At 36.8% G+C, this 16,352-nt stretch overlaps 1 protein-coding gene across 1 annotated transcript in view; it reads right to left on the bottom strand.

Moving 5' to 3' along the window:
- The window catches only part of LOC128660296 (serum paraoxonase/arylesterase 2), a 221,747-nt gene that overhangs the window by 92,600 nt on the left and 112,795 nt on the right, over window positions 1-16,352 (bottom strand). Inside the window, exon 3 of the mRNA XM_053714070.1 lies at window positions 4,755-4,810. Coding sequence (XP_053570045.1) covers window positions 4,755-4,810 — 56 coding nt within the window. The remainder of the gene's footprint in view (window positions 1-4,754; window positions 4,811-16,352) is intronic.

Genomic DNA, 16,352 nt, shown 5'->3' on the forward strand with positions numbered 1-16,352 from the left:
GATGTGTCTTTTTAACCAACATTGGCTTTATATCAAAAACATCTAAATTGTTATATCTCCTATATTCTCTGTATTTGCATTCTATATAAGATCAAATCTACTAATAACTTAGGGTTCACACTTAGCTTACCCCTCATTTTTTTAGATTGGATTGTTCTGGATTGTCCTGGGCAATGCCACAACAATGAATTTACTATATCAAGTACACTTAAGCTAACAATTTTATTCCCAGCATACAGTACACCTTTTTGCACGGCCCTAGCAATTTTTAAGGGACATATTTTTAAAGTGCCAAGACTAGTTTTACACTAACCTATTCCCACTGTTTTTAAAACAAGAATTAAAGGGACACTTGAGTCAGAATTAAACTTTCATGCTTTAGATAAAGCACGCAATTGAAAAAAACATTCCAATAGGCTTCCATTATCAAAACATGTATATTCTTTTCATATGCACTATTTAAAGGGACAGTCTACACCAGAATATATATTGTTTTAAAAGCTAGATAATCCCTTTTTTACCCATTACCTAGTTTTGCATAACCAACAGTTATATTAAAACACTTTTTACCTCTGTGAATATCTTGTATCTAAGCCTCTGCAAACTGGCCCTTATTTCAGTTCTTTTGACAGACTTGCATTTTAGCCAACCACTGCGGACTCCTATGAACTCCACGTGCATGAGCACAGTGTTATCTATATGAAGCACATGAACTAACACCCTCTAGTGGTGAAAAACTGTCAAAATGCCCTGCACTAAGAGGCGGCCTTCAAGGGCTTAGAAATTAGCATATGAATTTACTAGATTTAGCTTTCAACTAAGAACACCAAGTGAAAAAAGCAAAATTGGTGATAGAAGTAAATTGGAAAATTGTTTAAAATGACAACCCTATCTGAATAATGAAAGTTTGTTTTGAACTAGACTGTCCCTTTAAGATAATGTTTTCCGGTGTGCAATCAGACATTTAAAAAATTAGATCTTACTTTTTTTCTCACAAGTATTAACTAAAAGAGAACACAAACAATAATATAATACAATATGCTTCTTTTCGGCTAGATTTAGAGTTCTGCGGCCAAAGGGGTGCGTTAGCTACGCGTGCTTTATTTCCCCCGCACCTTTTAAATACCGCTGGTATTTAGAGTTCACAGAAGGGCTGCGTTAGGCTCCAAAAAAGGAGCGTAGAGCATATTTACCGCCACTGCAACTCTAAATACCAGCGTTGCTTACGGACGCGGCCAGCTTCCCCCATAGAAAACAATGGGGCTGTTTGAGCTTAAAAAAAAAACCTAACACCTGCAAAAAAACAGTGTTCAGCTCCTAACGCAGCCCCATTGTTTACTATGGGGAAACACTTCCTACGTCTGCACCTAACACTCTAACATGTACCCCGAGTCTAAACACCCCTAACCTTACACTTATTAACCCCTAATCTGCCGCCCTCGCTATCGCTGACCCCTGCATATTATTATTAACCCCTAATCTGCCGCTCCGTATACTGCCGTAACATACATTATAGTTATGTACCCCTAATCTGCTGCCCCTAACACCGCCGACCCCTATATTATATTTATTAACCCCTAATCTGCCCCCCACAACATCGCCGCCAGCTACCTACACTTATTAACCCCTAATCTGCCGATCGGATCTCGCCGCTACTATAATAAATGGATTAACCCCTAAAGCTAAGTCTAACCCTAACACTAACACCCCCCTAAATTAAATATAATTTAAATCTAACGAAATAAATTAACTCTTATTAAATAACTTATTCCTATTTAAAGCTAAATACTTACCTGTAAAATAAACCCTAATATAGCTACAATATAAATTATAATTATATTGTAGCTATTTTAGGATTAATATTTATTTTACAGGCAACTTTGTAATTATTTTAAACAGGTACAATAGCTATTAAATAGTTAATAACTATTTAATAGCTAAAAGTTAAAATAATTACAAAATTACCTGTAAAATAAATCCTAACCTAAGTTACAATTAAACCTAACACTACACTATCAATAAATTAATTAAATAAACTACCTACAATTACCTACAATTAAACCTAACACTACACTATCAATAAATTAATTAAATACAATACCTACAAATAAATACAATGAAATAAACGAACTAAAGTACAAAAAATAAAAAAAGAACTAAGTTACAAAAAATAAAAAAATATTTACCAACATTAGAAAAATATTACAACAATTTTAAACTAATTACACCTACTCTAAGCCCCCTAATAAAATAACAAAGACCCCCAAAATAAAAAATTGCCCTACCCTATTCTAAAATTAAAATAGAAAAGCTCTTTTACCTTACCAGCCCTGAAAAGGGCCCTTTGCGGGGCATGCCCCAAAGAATTCAGCTCTTTTGCCTGTAAAAAAAAAAACATACAATACCCCCCCCCCAACATTACAACCCACCACCCACATACCCCTAATCTAACCCAAACCCCCCTTAAATAAACCTAACACTAAGCCCCTGAAGATCTCCCTACCTTGTCTTCACCATGCCAGGTTCACCAATGGGTCCAGAAGAGGGTCCGAAGTCTTGATCTAAGCCCAAGCGGGGGGCTGAAGAGTGACATCCATCCTCGGGCTGAAGTCTGGATCCAAGCGGTGGCTGAAGAAATCCATCATCGGGCTGAAGTCTGGATCCAAGCGGCGGCTGAAGAAGTCCATCATCGGGATGAAGTCTTCTATGAAGCAGCATCTTCAATCTTCTTTCTTCCGGAGCCATCATCTTCCAGCCGACGTGGAGCCATCCTTCTTCACCGACGGACTAACGACGAATGAAGGTTCCTTTAAGGGACGTCATCCAAGATGGCGTCCCTCGAATTCCGATTGGCTGATAGGATTCTATCAGCCAATCGGAATTAAGGTAGGAAAATTCTGATTGGCTGATGGAATCAGCCAATAAGATTCAAGTTCAATCCGATTGGCTGATCCAATCAGCCAATCAGATTGAGCTCGCATTCTATTGGCTGATCGGAACAGCCAATAGAATGCGAGCTCAATCTGATTGGCTGATTGGATCAGCCAATCGGATTGAACTTGAATCTTATTGGCTGATTCCATCAGCCAATCAGAATTTTCCTACCTTAATTCCGATTGGCTGATAGAATCCTATCAGCCAATCGGAATTCGAGGGACGCCATCTTGGATGACGTCCCTTAAAGGAACCTTTATTCGTCGTTAGTCCGTTTTTACTGTTGGGATGAAAAAACAAGGGGCGCCAACATAGTGTGAATCGGTTTAGGACAAATATCAAACAATAAGTTGCAAGAAAACTACTCACAAGTGGAGTGGCACCTAGAATCAACTAGGTGCGTGCAGGCAGGCTGACATTCAGGACCAGCAGTCAGTACGCTGGGGGTCTCACCCGGGAGACCTGTGGGTGGGTGGATGAAATCAGCTGTGTATCGTGCAGTGAGCTGGATCGCCACGGGAGAAGTTCAAGCGGCTGTGTTGTTTTTCCCAAGATAGCTGCTCACACGATCGGACTTGTTCCCAAACAAACTGACAATGTCAGTGTAAGGAATAAACTGTTTGAAATCTAGCTGAATAAAAACACTGCATACAGCAGTATATTGAAAAGCACAGAAACCGGGTCTGTATAAAAACAAGTATTTATTTGCTACGCGTTTCTCAGTCCGTAAAGGACCGTTTCCTCAGGCATATACAAAGGTGTTTAACAGGTTACTATTTATACCTGACCTTGACCCGGATTCTATTGTGGAGGTCATCTCACTATATCCTTTACTTTGAAGTGGACTTTTTACCTTTGAACATTATATCACATATTTTTTCAGGATTTGGACTTTTTTATTACATATATATATATGACTCAACTTTTTATATTTCTTTGCTTATGTTTTATTCTTTTTATGTAACAATCTATTTGTTTATGTTCTTATTGTACTACATTCGTTTTAACCGCCACTGATTGCAACAAGGTTACACACTTGTTCTTCTATAACAAATCCTACTCACTTTCTAATCATATACACCTTTGCCCTGATACACTTTTTCACAGACAATACATCATATTATACACTACAGGGATTTTCATTACACACCACTTTTTCTTAACAGCGCGTCCTCTTAGTTTTTCATTCTAGGAATTACTTGAATACGTTTTTACTGTTATTTTCTTCAAAATTGAACTATTTTGTGCTTTTTTTTATAAAAAGGTACATGTTAGAAATATGCTAAATCACTTGAAAATTATGTAGCATATTTGTAAAAAGCAGACTACAAAATATTTTGTTAACATTTCTATCTCAAAATATATTTAACTTCAAAATGTCTTAAGCTTACCAGAGTACGGGCTCATTTCTATTGAGGTGGTAAAGTTTGGAAACTGATAAAAAAAATTTTTTATCTCCATTAAAGTCTATGGAGAATGTTTCTGTTACCACCAGTTTCCAAACTTTATCACCTCAGTGGAAACAACCTCTAAATGATCTGTAAGTAGTTACCCTTTAGCTATTGTTTTTACTGTCATCTGCATGGTGAATACAAAAAGCACCAGCCCCATCAGTTAAGAGTTCACACTTTACTTTGATCTTGTAAGTTGATTTTTTAACTGTATTATAACTCCCCATCACTACTGATAATAATAAAGTCATTAACTAGTATTGCTTATATCTACAGCTCACAAATGAAGATACAAAAGTTATGATAATCCAGAATTTTAACTATTTTGCTCCCTCAGTGTTGCTTTAATCATTCTTGGCGAGTACTTACAGAACTTATGAAAGCTAGACCATTTGGAAGTATATCAATATCTTCAGATCCAAATTCTAAAATAAAATAAAAAATAGTCATTTGATTTAACTGTAAGATAAAAGAACTCTCAGCATGTATATAAAATAAAGCAGATATGCCTTAAAGACACATAAAAGTAAATATGAAACATACATATGACCCACTAATAATTCACTCCAGTCTTCTGTGCATTAGGCCTATCTCCTTATGTTTTGAGCATCACATGCACAGTAAAAGTCACCACAAAACCATTGGTAATTCTTACTAAAAGTATTTTGCAATGCAATACATATGTCATCGTGTTAGTCTATGTAAATTTAAAATGCACGGTTTTGATTCCTTAGAAAAGCTTAGATTCCTGCGTTTTCAAATAAAGATAGAAAGAGAATGAAGAATAATTGATAATAGGAGTAAATGAGAAAGTTGCTTAAAATTGCATGCTCTATCTGAATCAATAAAAGAAAAAAAATTGGGTTTAGTGTCCCTTTAAATAAAAGTTCATAATTATTAACAGATAATTATTTAAAATTTGAAACCTAATTCTAAATCTAACAGAGGCTTCCAGTTACAATTCTTTAAAGCTTTAGGTGATCATCAAAAATTTTCTTGGTCAATGTTTGATGCTTACTTTTCCGAAGTATGATAAACACTTTAATTTGCCTAATTATAGTCTTATTTCTTTATTACATATTTTTGGAATAAAAAAACAAAAAAAAACTCTCTTTAAAGGTTTTAAAGCCCTCAATAAGTTTGCTTTCACATAACCGACAATAAACAAAAACAGAAATAAAAAGTCATAAAGTAGCCCTCAAAAACAGAGCTAAAGAAGGACAAAACCATTAATTACTGTATGCACCTCAAATAATTTTATAAAATCGAAAAACAAAAATACAAAGCAAATGTATATGTCCCTAATATACATGCATAAAAGAAGCACATATAAAATGCCCTCAGTAAGTATAGTGTAGTGAATACAGTGTCTTTTTACTTAATATCCCAGAAGACGGATACTATTAAAACAAAAGCAATTACTCATACAGTGTCCTTTGTACATAATTTTAGATTCTTCTTTTGTAACAATCAGACTTCTCATGGTCTTCAATCCAGAGTCATTGCAGTCATTACTTAATTTACTGTGTTGTTCTGATAATATGGCTTGCAAGACACCATTCCAGTAACTGGTGTCTCCAGAAAAGTACAGTATGTTTAGTACCTTTCTCAGTTTTAACTGCAAACCACCTTCTTGCCTCCACATGTGATCAGAACTCCATTGAGAGTTGAGTACTTTATCTGAATTGTGAAAGTTTAACCCCTTAATGACCACAGCACTTTTCCATTTTCTGTCCGTTTGGGACCAAGGCTATTTTTACATTTTTGCGGTGTTTGTGTTTAGCTGTAATTTTCCTCATACTCATTTACTGTACCCACACATATTATATACAGTTTTTCTCGCCATTAAATGGACTTTCTAAAGATACCATTATTTTCATCATTTCTTATAATTTACTATAAAAAATTTTTTTATAAAATATGAGGAAAAATTGAAAACCCCCCCACTTTTTCTAACTTTGACCCCCAAAATCTGTTACATATCTACAACCACCAAAAAACACCCATGCTAAATAGTTTCTAAATTTTGTCCTGAGTTTAGAAATACCCAATGTTTACATGTTCTTTGCTTTTTTTGCAAGTTATAGGGCCATAAATACAAGTAGCACTTTGCTATTTCCAAACCATTTTTTTTTCAAAATTAGCGCTAGTTACATTAGAACACTGATATCTTTCAGGAATCTCTGAATATCCATTGACATATATATATATTTTTTTTAGTAGACAATCCAAAGTATTGATCTAGGCCCATTTTGGTATATTTCATGCCACCATTTCACCGCCAAATGCGATCAAATTAAAAAAAAACGTTAAATTTTTCACAATTTTAGGTTTCTCACTGAAATTATTTACAAACAGCTTGTGCGGTTATGGCACAAATGGTTGTAAATTCTTCTCTGGGATCCCCTTTGTTCAGAAATAGCAGACATATATGGCTTTGGCGTTGCTTTTTGGTATTTTGAAGGCCGCTAAATGCCGCTGCGCATCACACGTGTATTATGGCTAGCAGTGAAGGGGTTAATTAGGTAGCTTGTAGGGAGCTTGCAGGGTTAATATTAGATTTAGTGTAGAGCTCAGCCTACCACCTGAAACATCAGACCCCCTGATCCCACCCAAACAGCTCTCTTCCCTCCCCCACCCCACAATTGTCCCCGCCATCTTAAGTACTGGCAGAAAGTCTGCCAGTACTAAAATAAAAGCTATATTTGTTTTTTTTTGGCGTTTTTTTAAAAAGCATATTTACATATGCTGCTGTGTACTATCCCCCCTTAGCTCCCAACCTCGCCCCTTGCACGCGCCCACCCGCCACCCTCCGTGCGCGCCCCCCGACGGTCCCGCCCCTGATCCCACCCCCCTTGACGTCACACCGATGGACGCCTACCCGCCTCCCAAGTCGGCTCCCACCCACCAACGATACCGGCCATCGATGTCCAGTGCAGAGAGGGCCACAGAGTGGCTCTCTCTGCATCGGATGGCCATGTAAGGTTATTGCAGGATGCCTCCATATCGAGGCATCACTGCAATAACCGGAAAGCAGCTGGAAGCGAGCAGGATCGCTTCCAGCTGCTTTCCACACCGAGGACGTGCAGGGTACGTCCTCAGGCGTTAACTGCTTTTTTTTTTTTGAGGACGTACCCTGCACGTCCTGGGTCATTAACCCCTTAAGGACCACAGCACTTTTCCATTTTCTGTCCGTTTGGGACCAAGGCTATTTTTACATTTCTGCAGCGTTTGTGTTTAGCTGTAATTTTCCTCTTACTCATTTACTGTACCCACACATATTATATACTGTTTTTCTCGCCACTAAATGGACTTTCTAAAGATACCATTATTTTCATCATATCTTATAATTTACTATAAAAAATTTTATAAAATATGAGGAAAAAATGGAAAAAAACACACTTTTTCTAACTTTGACCCCCAAAATCTGTTACACATCTACAACCACCAAAAAACACCCATGCTAAATAGTTTCTAAATTTTGTCCTGAGTTTAGAAATACCCAATGTTTACATGTGCTTTGCTTTTTTTGCAAGTTATAGGGCCATAAATACAAGTAGCACTTTGCTATTTCCAAACCACTTTTTTTTCAAAATTAGCACTAGTTACATTGGGACACTGATATCTTTCAGGAATCCCTGAATATCCCTTGACATGCATATATTTTTTTTTAGAAGACATCCCAAAGTATTGATCTAGGCCCATTTTGGTATATTTCATGCCACCATTTCACTACCAAATGCGATCAAATAAAAAAAATTGTTCACTTTTTCACAAATTGTTTCACAAACTTTAGGTTTCTCACTGAAATTATTTACAAACAACTTGTGCAATTATGGCACAAATGGTTGTAAATGCTTCTCTGGGATCCCCTTTGTTCAGAAATTGCAGACATATATGGCTTTGGCATTGCTTTTTGGTATTTAGAAGGCCGCAAAATGCCACTGCGCACCACACATGTATTATGCCCAGCATTGAAGGGGTTAATTAGGAAGCTTGTAGGGAGCTTTTAGGGTTAATTTTAGCTTTAGTATAATGTAGTAGACAACCCAAAGTATTGATCTAGGCCCATTTTGGTATATTTCATGCCACCATTTCACCGCCAAATGCTAACAAATAAAAATAAAGCGTTACATTTTTCACAATTTTAGGTTTCTCACTGAAATTATTTACAAACAGCTTGTGCAATTATGGCATAAATGGTTGTAAAAGCTTCTCTGGGATCCCCTTTGTTCAGAAATAGCAGACATATATGGCTTTGGCTTTGCTTTTTGGTAATTAGAAGGCAGCTAAATGCCGTTGCGCACCACACGTGTATAATGCCCAGCATTGAAGGGGTTAATTAGGGAGCTTGTAGGGAGCTTGCAGGGTTAATTTTAGCTTTAGTGTAGGTATCAACCTCCCACATGACACATCACACCCCCTGATCCCTCCCAAACAGCTCTCTTCCCTCCCCCACCCCACAATTGTCCCCGCCATCTTAAGTACTGGCAGTAAGTCTGCCAGTACTAAAATAAGAGTTTTTTTGGGATTTAAAAAAAAAATAAAAAATGATAATTCTGCTCTGTAGGATCCCCCCTTAGCCCCCAACCTCCCTGATCCCCCCCATATTGGGTACTGGCAGCTGTCTGCCAGTACCCAGTTTGAAATCAAATATGTTTTTTATTATATTTTATTATTTTAAAAATTCTATTTTCTGTAGTGTAGCTGCCCCCCCTCAACCCCCAACCTCCCACCCTCCCAGATCGCTAAATTTCAAGTTAATTTGTAATGTTCCCACCCTCTCTCCCACCGTGTACCACTTAACATTTGTTCCATAGTGTAGGGTTCCCACCCGCCCGCGCACCCACTCATGTGCACGCGCGCACCCGCTCACGTGCACGCGCGCACCCGCGCGCACTCAATCTCGCCCCCTTCCCCACCGATGGCCGCCCACCCGCCTCCCTGGATCAGCTCCCACCCACCAACGAACATGGCCATTGATGGCCGATGCAGAGAGGGCCACAGGGTGGCTCTCTCTTCATCGGTGGGCTAAAAAATGTTATAGCAGTCAATATCGAGGCATCACTGCTATAACATGAAAGCAGTTGGAAGTGATCAGGATCGCTTCCACTGCTTTCAAAGACCAACGACGTACGGGGTACGTCCTTGGTCATTAACTGCATTTTTTTGCAGGATGTACCCCATACGTCGTTGGTCGTTAAGGGGTTAAGGGGTTAAAGGGACACTAAACCCAATTTTTTTCTTTTGTGATTCAGATAGAGAATACCATTTTAAATAGGATTCCAATTTACTTCTATTACCTAATTTGCTTCATTCTTTAGATATTCTTTGTTTAAGAAATAGCAATGCACATGGGAGAGCCAATCATAGGAAGCATCTATGTGCACCCACCAATCAACAGCTACTGAGCCTATCTAGATATGCGATTCAGCAAAAGGATATAATTAAGCAAATTAGTTAATAGAAGTAAATTGGAAAGTTATTTACAATTGCATGCTCTTTCTGAATCATGAAAAAAACAAAATTGGGTTTCATGTTCCTTTAATTTTGAAAAGCAAACAAGAAACTATTCAATAGCCCAAAATGCCAATTTCAATTGTTTAATAAAACAGATTTAGGGATATGTTTGACCCCAGAAAAACAAAATTTGTACAAACTTAATTAGGGAAATATATTTCAAAATATTGAGTCCTTTCTGCCAATTGTTTCCATAGATGGGCGGAGAATATATAATTAAAATGAACATACTCCCCAGGATATTGTTTGTTACATAGGCAGTACCCATTGCTGCTACAAGTGCTTTTGTTTTACAAGCTCTAAACAATTATATGAGGAAATTAAAGCTTAGAGTAAATAAAAAACAAACAAACAAAAAAAACACTTTTATATAACAAAAAAAAAAATATATAAAAAGTACTGGTGGTCGGCCCAAATTCAGAATCTGACAGATATGCCTTACTTTTGTAGAGGATTCTTAATGGATTTTAACCCCTTCACTACTTTAAATTTTAGAAAAAATGTGCCCAAAGTACCTGAGCATGTTTTTAAACATTATATATATATATATATATATATATATATATATATATATATATATATATATATATATATATATATATATATATATATATATATATATAAATATAAAAGAGCTTTCAGTGGATGGCAGTTTCAGCTAGCTATTTATTTACAGAATTAAAGGGACATGAAACCCAAATGAATCAGATAGAATTTTATTTTAAACAACTTTACAATTTTCTTCAATTATCTTATTTGTTTTGTTCTCTTGGTATCCTTTTTTTTAAAAAAAATACCTAGGTAGGCTCGGGAGCTGTTGATTGGTGGCTGAAAATATACGCCTCAAGTTATTGGCTCACCTGATGTGTTCAGCTAGCTCCAAGTAGTGCATTGCTGTAGAAATTTTGCCCTCTTTGTTCCAAAAAATATTCACATGCCTCAATACCACCATGATGGGGTATTGAAGAATACAGGGATACGTCTACCAAGATCCAGCTTTCCTCAAAATACATACATGGTGGATCTTGGTAGCAATAGACGTAGAATCCCTGTATTCTTCAATACCCCATCATGGTGGTATTGAAGCATCTGAATATTTTTTGGAACAAAGAGGGCAAAAATTCTCTAAACACACAAAATTTGTAAGCAAACTACTTAGCTTTGTTCTAGAACATAATTTCTTTACCTTTGCTGGTAAATTTTACCAACAGGTGAGGGGCACGGCAATGGGAACTTGCTGTGCCCCCACCTACGCATGCCTGTATCTAGGCAAGTGGGAGAAAGACGTCATCTATGGGGGGAGCCAGAGCACTAATATAAGGCTCTGGCTTCGCTTCATAGATGACGTATTATTATTTTGGTCAGGGACAGAACAAATGTTTGATAACTTTATGAATGACATAAACATTAACAATTACAATTTAAAATTCACATATAATTTTGACAAATCAAAAATTACGTTTTTGGACTTAAAAATTTCAGTAAAAGACAACAAAATAATAACAAGTACTTTCAGAAAGAAAACAGCAGGAAATAATCTATCGAGGGCTGATAGCCATCATCCCCCCCCCCCTCATTGATCAAAAATATTCCCAAGGGACAATACTTGAGATATCGAAGAAACTGTACGGAACCAAAAACTTTAAAAAATGAAGTAGATTCTCTAAGCACAAGATTTGTAGATAGAAGATACTCTAAGAATATACTGAAAAAAGCATATACTGTAGCTGTCAAAAGTGACAGGGATGAATTACTCTATAAGGATAAAGAGATAGAACAACAAAATAAAGTTAGATTCATCTCCATTTTCAATAATAAATGGCAAGATATTCAAGCCATATTAAAGAAACATTTTAACCATTGACAGAGAAATTGTGAATTTTGTTGGGGATAGACCTCTAATGTCAGCTCGTAGAGCTCCAAATTTAAAAGACAAATTAGTGCAGAGTCACTTCACTGAAACATTAAAAACCAATTGGTTACAAAAACATCAAGAGAAGGATGGAAACTTTAGATGCAAAAAATGCTCAGTCTGTAAAAATATGCAACAGGGTACATATTTTGCTGATAAATATGGTAGTTGTCACAAAATAAAAAGAAAAATTGTAGAAGTGAGGGCATCATCTACTTAGTATTTTGTTGTTGCCCCATGTATTATGTGGGTAAAACCTATCGTGAATTGAAAGAAAGAATTAAAGAACACAAAAGGGACATCTCTAATGAGGTCAAAACAAGTAGTGTAGCAAGACACTTTAAGCTTTTTCACTACAGTGAAGCAGAAACATTAAGATCCTTGGGTCTGGAGAAGGTAGATTTAACAATAAGAGGTGCCAATCTGGATAACATTTTATTACAAAAAGAATGTAGATGGATCTATGACCTAAAAGCATTAAAACCACAAGGCCATAATGAAGAAATAAACTATGCCCCTTTCCTTCAATAAGTGAAAAAGGTATATAAAATCTTGATTTTTTTTTTTTTTTTTTTAAAGTTAGATTAGCCCTCACTTAGCAATGAAATCAGCAAACACAAGAATTGTATAAATTTTGAAACAATAATTGACCATAATAAATCAAATGGTCAATTTGAAATTTTAATTTTGTACCTATTTAGGAATTATAGAAAACTATGCCATAAGAAAATTACATCATATTGTAACAGCAAGTATTATTAAATATAGAATAAACCGTAAAGCCATAACTATATAAGAGAGCACTTAAAATAAGGATAACATTTTGGGAAATTAATGTAATTGTTAAGAAGTACACAATAAGATATCGAATTTGTAAATCTCTGCACTCCTACCAATAATGTATTGAATTATGTAAATAATGATGTAAATAATGCCATATGAAAGCAACTTTATTTCACCTATGGGCGGTACAATTAGAAAGTACAAAAGGTCCGACTTTAGACCAATGAGAAAGCAGCCGGATGAAGCCCTAATCAAGCAACCAGTCAGGGTGAAACACGAGTAAGCCTTCAAACACTACGCTGGCTATCAAGTGAAGTCTAATAATAGTGCTAAGGTTTGACACACTCGTTGTGGGTTGATACACAATAATCGCTTGGACAGTGCATGTAAGTATCCATCAAGCAAAGATTAACGGAGTCTACAATCAAGGTACAATTCTTTTCTATTATCTGTAACAAATGTTGCAATCTATGCCTAGCAAGGTGCGCGGAAGTTTTAACACACAAGCAGTAATTCCTTGAGGCAAAAAGCATACAAGCAACATTTAAAGGAGAGACACTCTGTATTATATTTGCATGCACAACAAGATACTGAACTACACAACTAATAACCCCTAGAGTGTTAAGTCTAACCTTCAGCACGAACATTACTAATGAACATTTGCAGCCCCATAATATTAAGGATTGGCTATATAGCAGAAGAATGGCGTAACAATTGCAATTGGAATTACAAAGTCTATGGATACAGCTTTAGTTGTTAACAACTGGACTTTAACTATACTGCTACAAGGACATAGCGCTATATTAAGTGGGCCCACGTTCGTTTAAACTGTATATATTTAATTTTTGTAGCAAGCAATAAATCATATGAGCATAAGAATTATATTTTATTGTATATGTCATTCTATATAAGACAACATAGGAGTTAAGATATTAAAAGGGATATTACACCCCTGTTAATACTACTAGTGGTTGGATATTTAAACACTATACTCTGGTGCCGGACAAAGGGAATTATAGTGAGGACTAGTTCCCCACAACTCTCTTTTCATTATTATAATATATATATATATATATATATATATATATATACATATACATACATATATACATATATATACACACATTATATATATATATATATATATATATATATATATATATATATATATATATATATATATATATATATATATATATATATATAAATAAATAAAAAGGATACCAAGAGAACAAAGTACAATTTATACTAGAAGTAAATTATAAAAGTTGTTTAAATGGTCATGCTCTATCCCTTTAAGAGCCAAGCTGTCATTTCACTTCAACAGGCAGGACCAACACAAACTCCCCTCCCAGACTGTGAATAATACAAAGGTCCCAGCTTTACTTATCTGTACAGAATTTTACTGTGATTATGAACCTGCTTGGACATTTTACTATACACATTTATCCAGTGGAATATCCCTTCTCTCAATATCAGTTTTCATTCCTTTTCATAAACTATATTATTACATTTGTAAAGAACACTTATATAGAGTAAATAGTCTTCATTAGCCTTAATTATTAGGTTGTCATGGTAACTAACCACACTTCATTAGTACACACTGTAGGGTGAACAAGTTACATAAAACTGTGAAAGGTGGTGATATGTTTGCTTTGCCAATATTGAATAGAGTTGATGGTTTCATTGTGTTATTGAAGCATATGAAATGCAAAACCTGTTTTCCCACATAATCTCTTTATAAACAGGGCTTTATATGGGTCTCTATTTTGAACACAGCATTTAATGTGGTTAAATAAGCAATTTGCTTAGCTTAGACCTGCAAGCTATAAACTGAAGTATGATCTACCCTTTTTGTTATACAAGTAGTAAACTATTTCATATAGCTATTAGCAAATTCTTTTTTTTGTAAAATCCTACTACTTGTTTTCCTCCAGTGCTGTTGGGGAACAGTTAGCTAGACCTTGCTTTTGCTGCAGTTGTGAGAGACTTACAAATTAAGTCAGCTCCCACACCTAAAAGAGTAAATAAACCTGTTAATTATTTTATTTGTTGGGCAATGCCTAATGTACAAGTATACTGCTTTTGTGTGGAGTCTAGCCTTTAAATGTGCAACTGATATATTGTTTTTTTTTACAATTGTAACTTGCCATTACTCTCCAGTTAGTTAAAAAAAATATACAGTAGAAGAGTAATATATTAGGCTGTGTCCCTTAAAACGGCATACATTAGACTTGCAAAACATTTATTCTGACTATGTGTCCATGGCGCTATTGTTGCATCTATTATTTTTTTGTTCAGGAGGAGATATAAACAATAGCAGGAAGGCAGAGAATCAAAAGGGAGTCTGTCACGCTCAGAGGAGTAGGGATAGGGTCTCTGAGGTAGAGGTGCCTGGCTTAAATTTTCCTTGAGAGTTGAAAAGAACCAATGTGATGTGTTTCATAGAGCTAATTCACCTTTTAGGCATAATGGTAACACTAAGGAAAACCAATTTATTGTACAAGAACTGGAGTCTGTAGAGATGAACTGGAATCTGTGGAGCTGTACACAGGATTTGGATGCTGCGCAGCAGGAATGTCCACACTGGGGCTTGGACAGGAGAAATGTCTGCACCAGGGCCTTGGACGGTAAGCATATGCTGAAACAGGGTCTGTGCCTTGGCAGGTGAGCATGCACTGGAACAGGGTCTGGGCCGGAACCATAGGGATGAGTACTGGAGTGCCCACACCGTGGCTGAGTACTGGAGTGCCCTCACCGTGGCTGAGTACTGGAGTGCCCACACCGTGGCTGAGTACTGGAGTGCCCACACCGTGGCTGAGTACTGGAGTGCCCACACCTGGGCCATGAACTGGAGTATCCGCTCAAAGGCAGAGGACTGGAGTGCACGCACCAGGACGGAGGACTGAATGAGTGCCTGCACCGGGGCCCAGAGCCTAGGGCAGGAGGAATGCCCACACAGGGGCCTAGGGCAGGAGGAATGACCACAATGGGGCAATGCCCACACAGGGGCCTAGGAAAGGACAAGGTCAGTATACACTGGCAGAAGTTATATAGCATAAGACAAAAGAAAAGTCCACGGTCAAGACAGGGGTCAGGAAACTAGGAACTAGTCTGATCTTACGACAAGCACAGGGGTAATCCAGAAGAATAGTCAGAAGACTTGCCAGGTTCAGGAACCAGAAAATCAATAACAAAGTAGGATGTAGGTCAGAAGCACAAACAAACGTAGTGAACCACAATTTCAGGGCAGGGAGGAGACTATGAAGTAGCCTTTCATAATCCATCTGGAATCAGGAGAAGCTGAACAGCAAGGCAGGTGCAGGCAGCAGGTCTCAGAGATGGTCAGTAAAGCCAGAACCCTCCCGTGGCTCAAAGTAATTTGCTGCAAACCAGGAGTCACAGGTTCAATTCCTGGCACGGGTGTGGCAGAGTCTCAATAGCAAAATTTAAAGGGACACTAGAGTCACAATTAAACTCATGATTCAGATACAGCACGCAATTGTAAACAACTTTCCAATTCACCTCCATTATCAAAATATGCACAGTATTTTTATATGCACTATTTGAGGCTCCAGCTCTTATTGATCGTGTGGACGAATTTACAGTATATAAATATATATATATATGCATTTTGGGATTGGCTTGTGGCTGTCACATATGCAGGGGCAGGAAAACTATCTCATCTGAAATTCAGACTTAGGGGGCGAATTATCATTGCGTCAATCTCGACGCATTCGCTGGAGTCAATA

The sequence above is a fragment of the Bombina bombina genome, chromosome 5 (genome assembly GCF_027579735.1).
Source record: "Bombina bombina isolate aBomBom1 chromosome 5, aBomBom1.pri, whole genome shotgun sequence".
Taxonomy (NCBI): domain Eukaryota; kingdom Metazoa; phylum Chordata; class Amphibia; order Anura; family Bombinatoridae; genus Bombina; species Bombina bombina.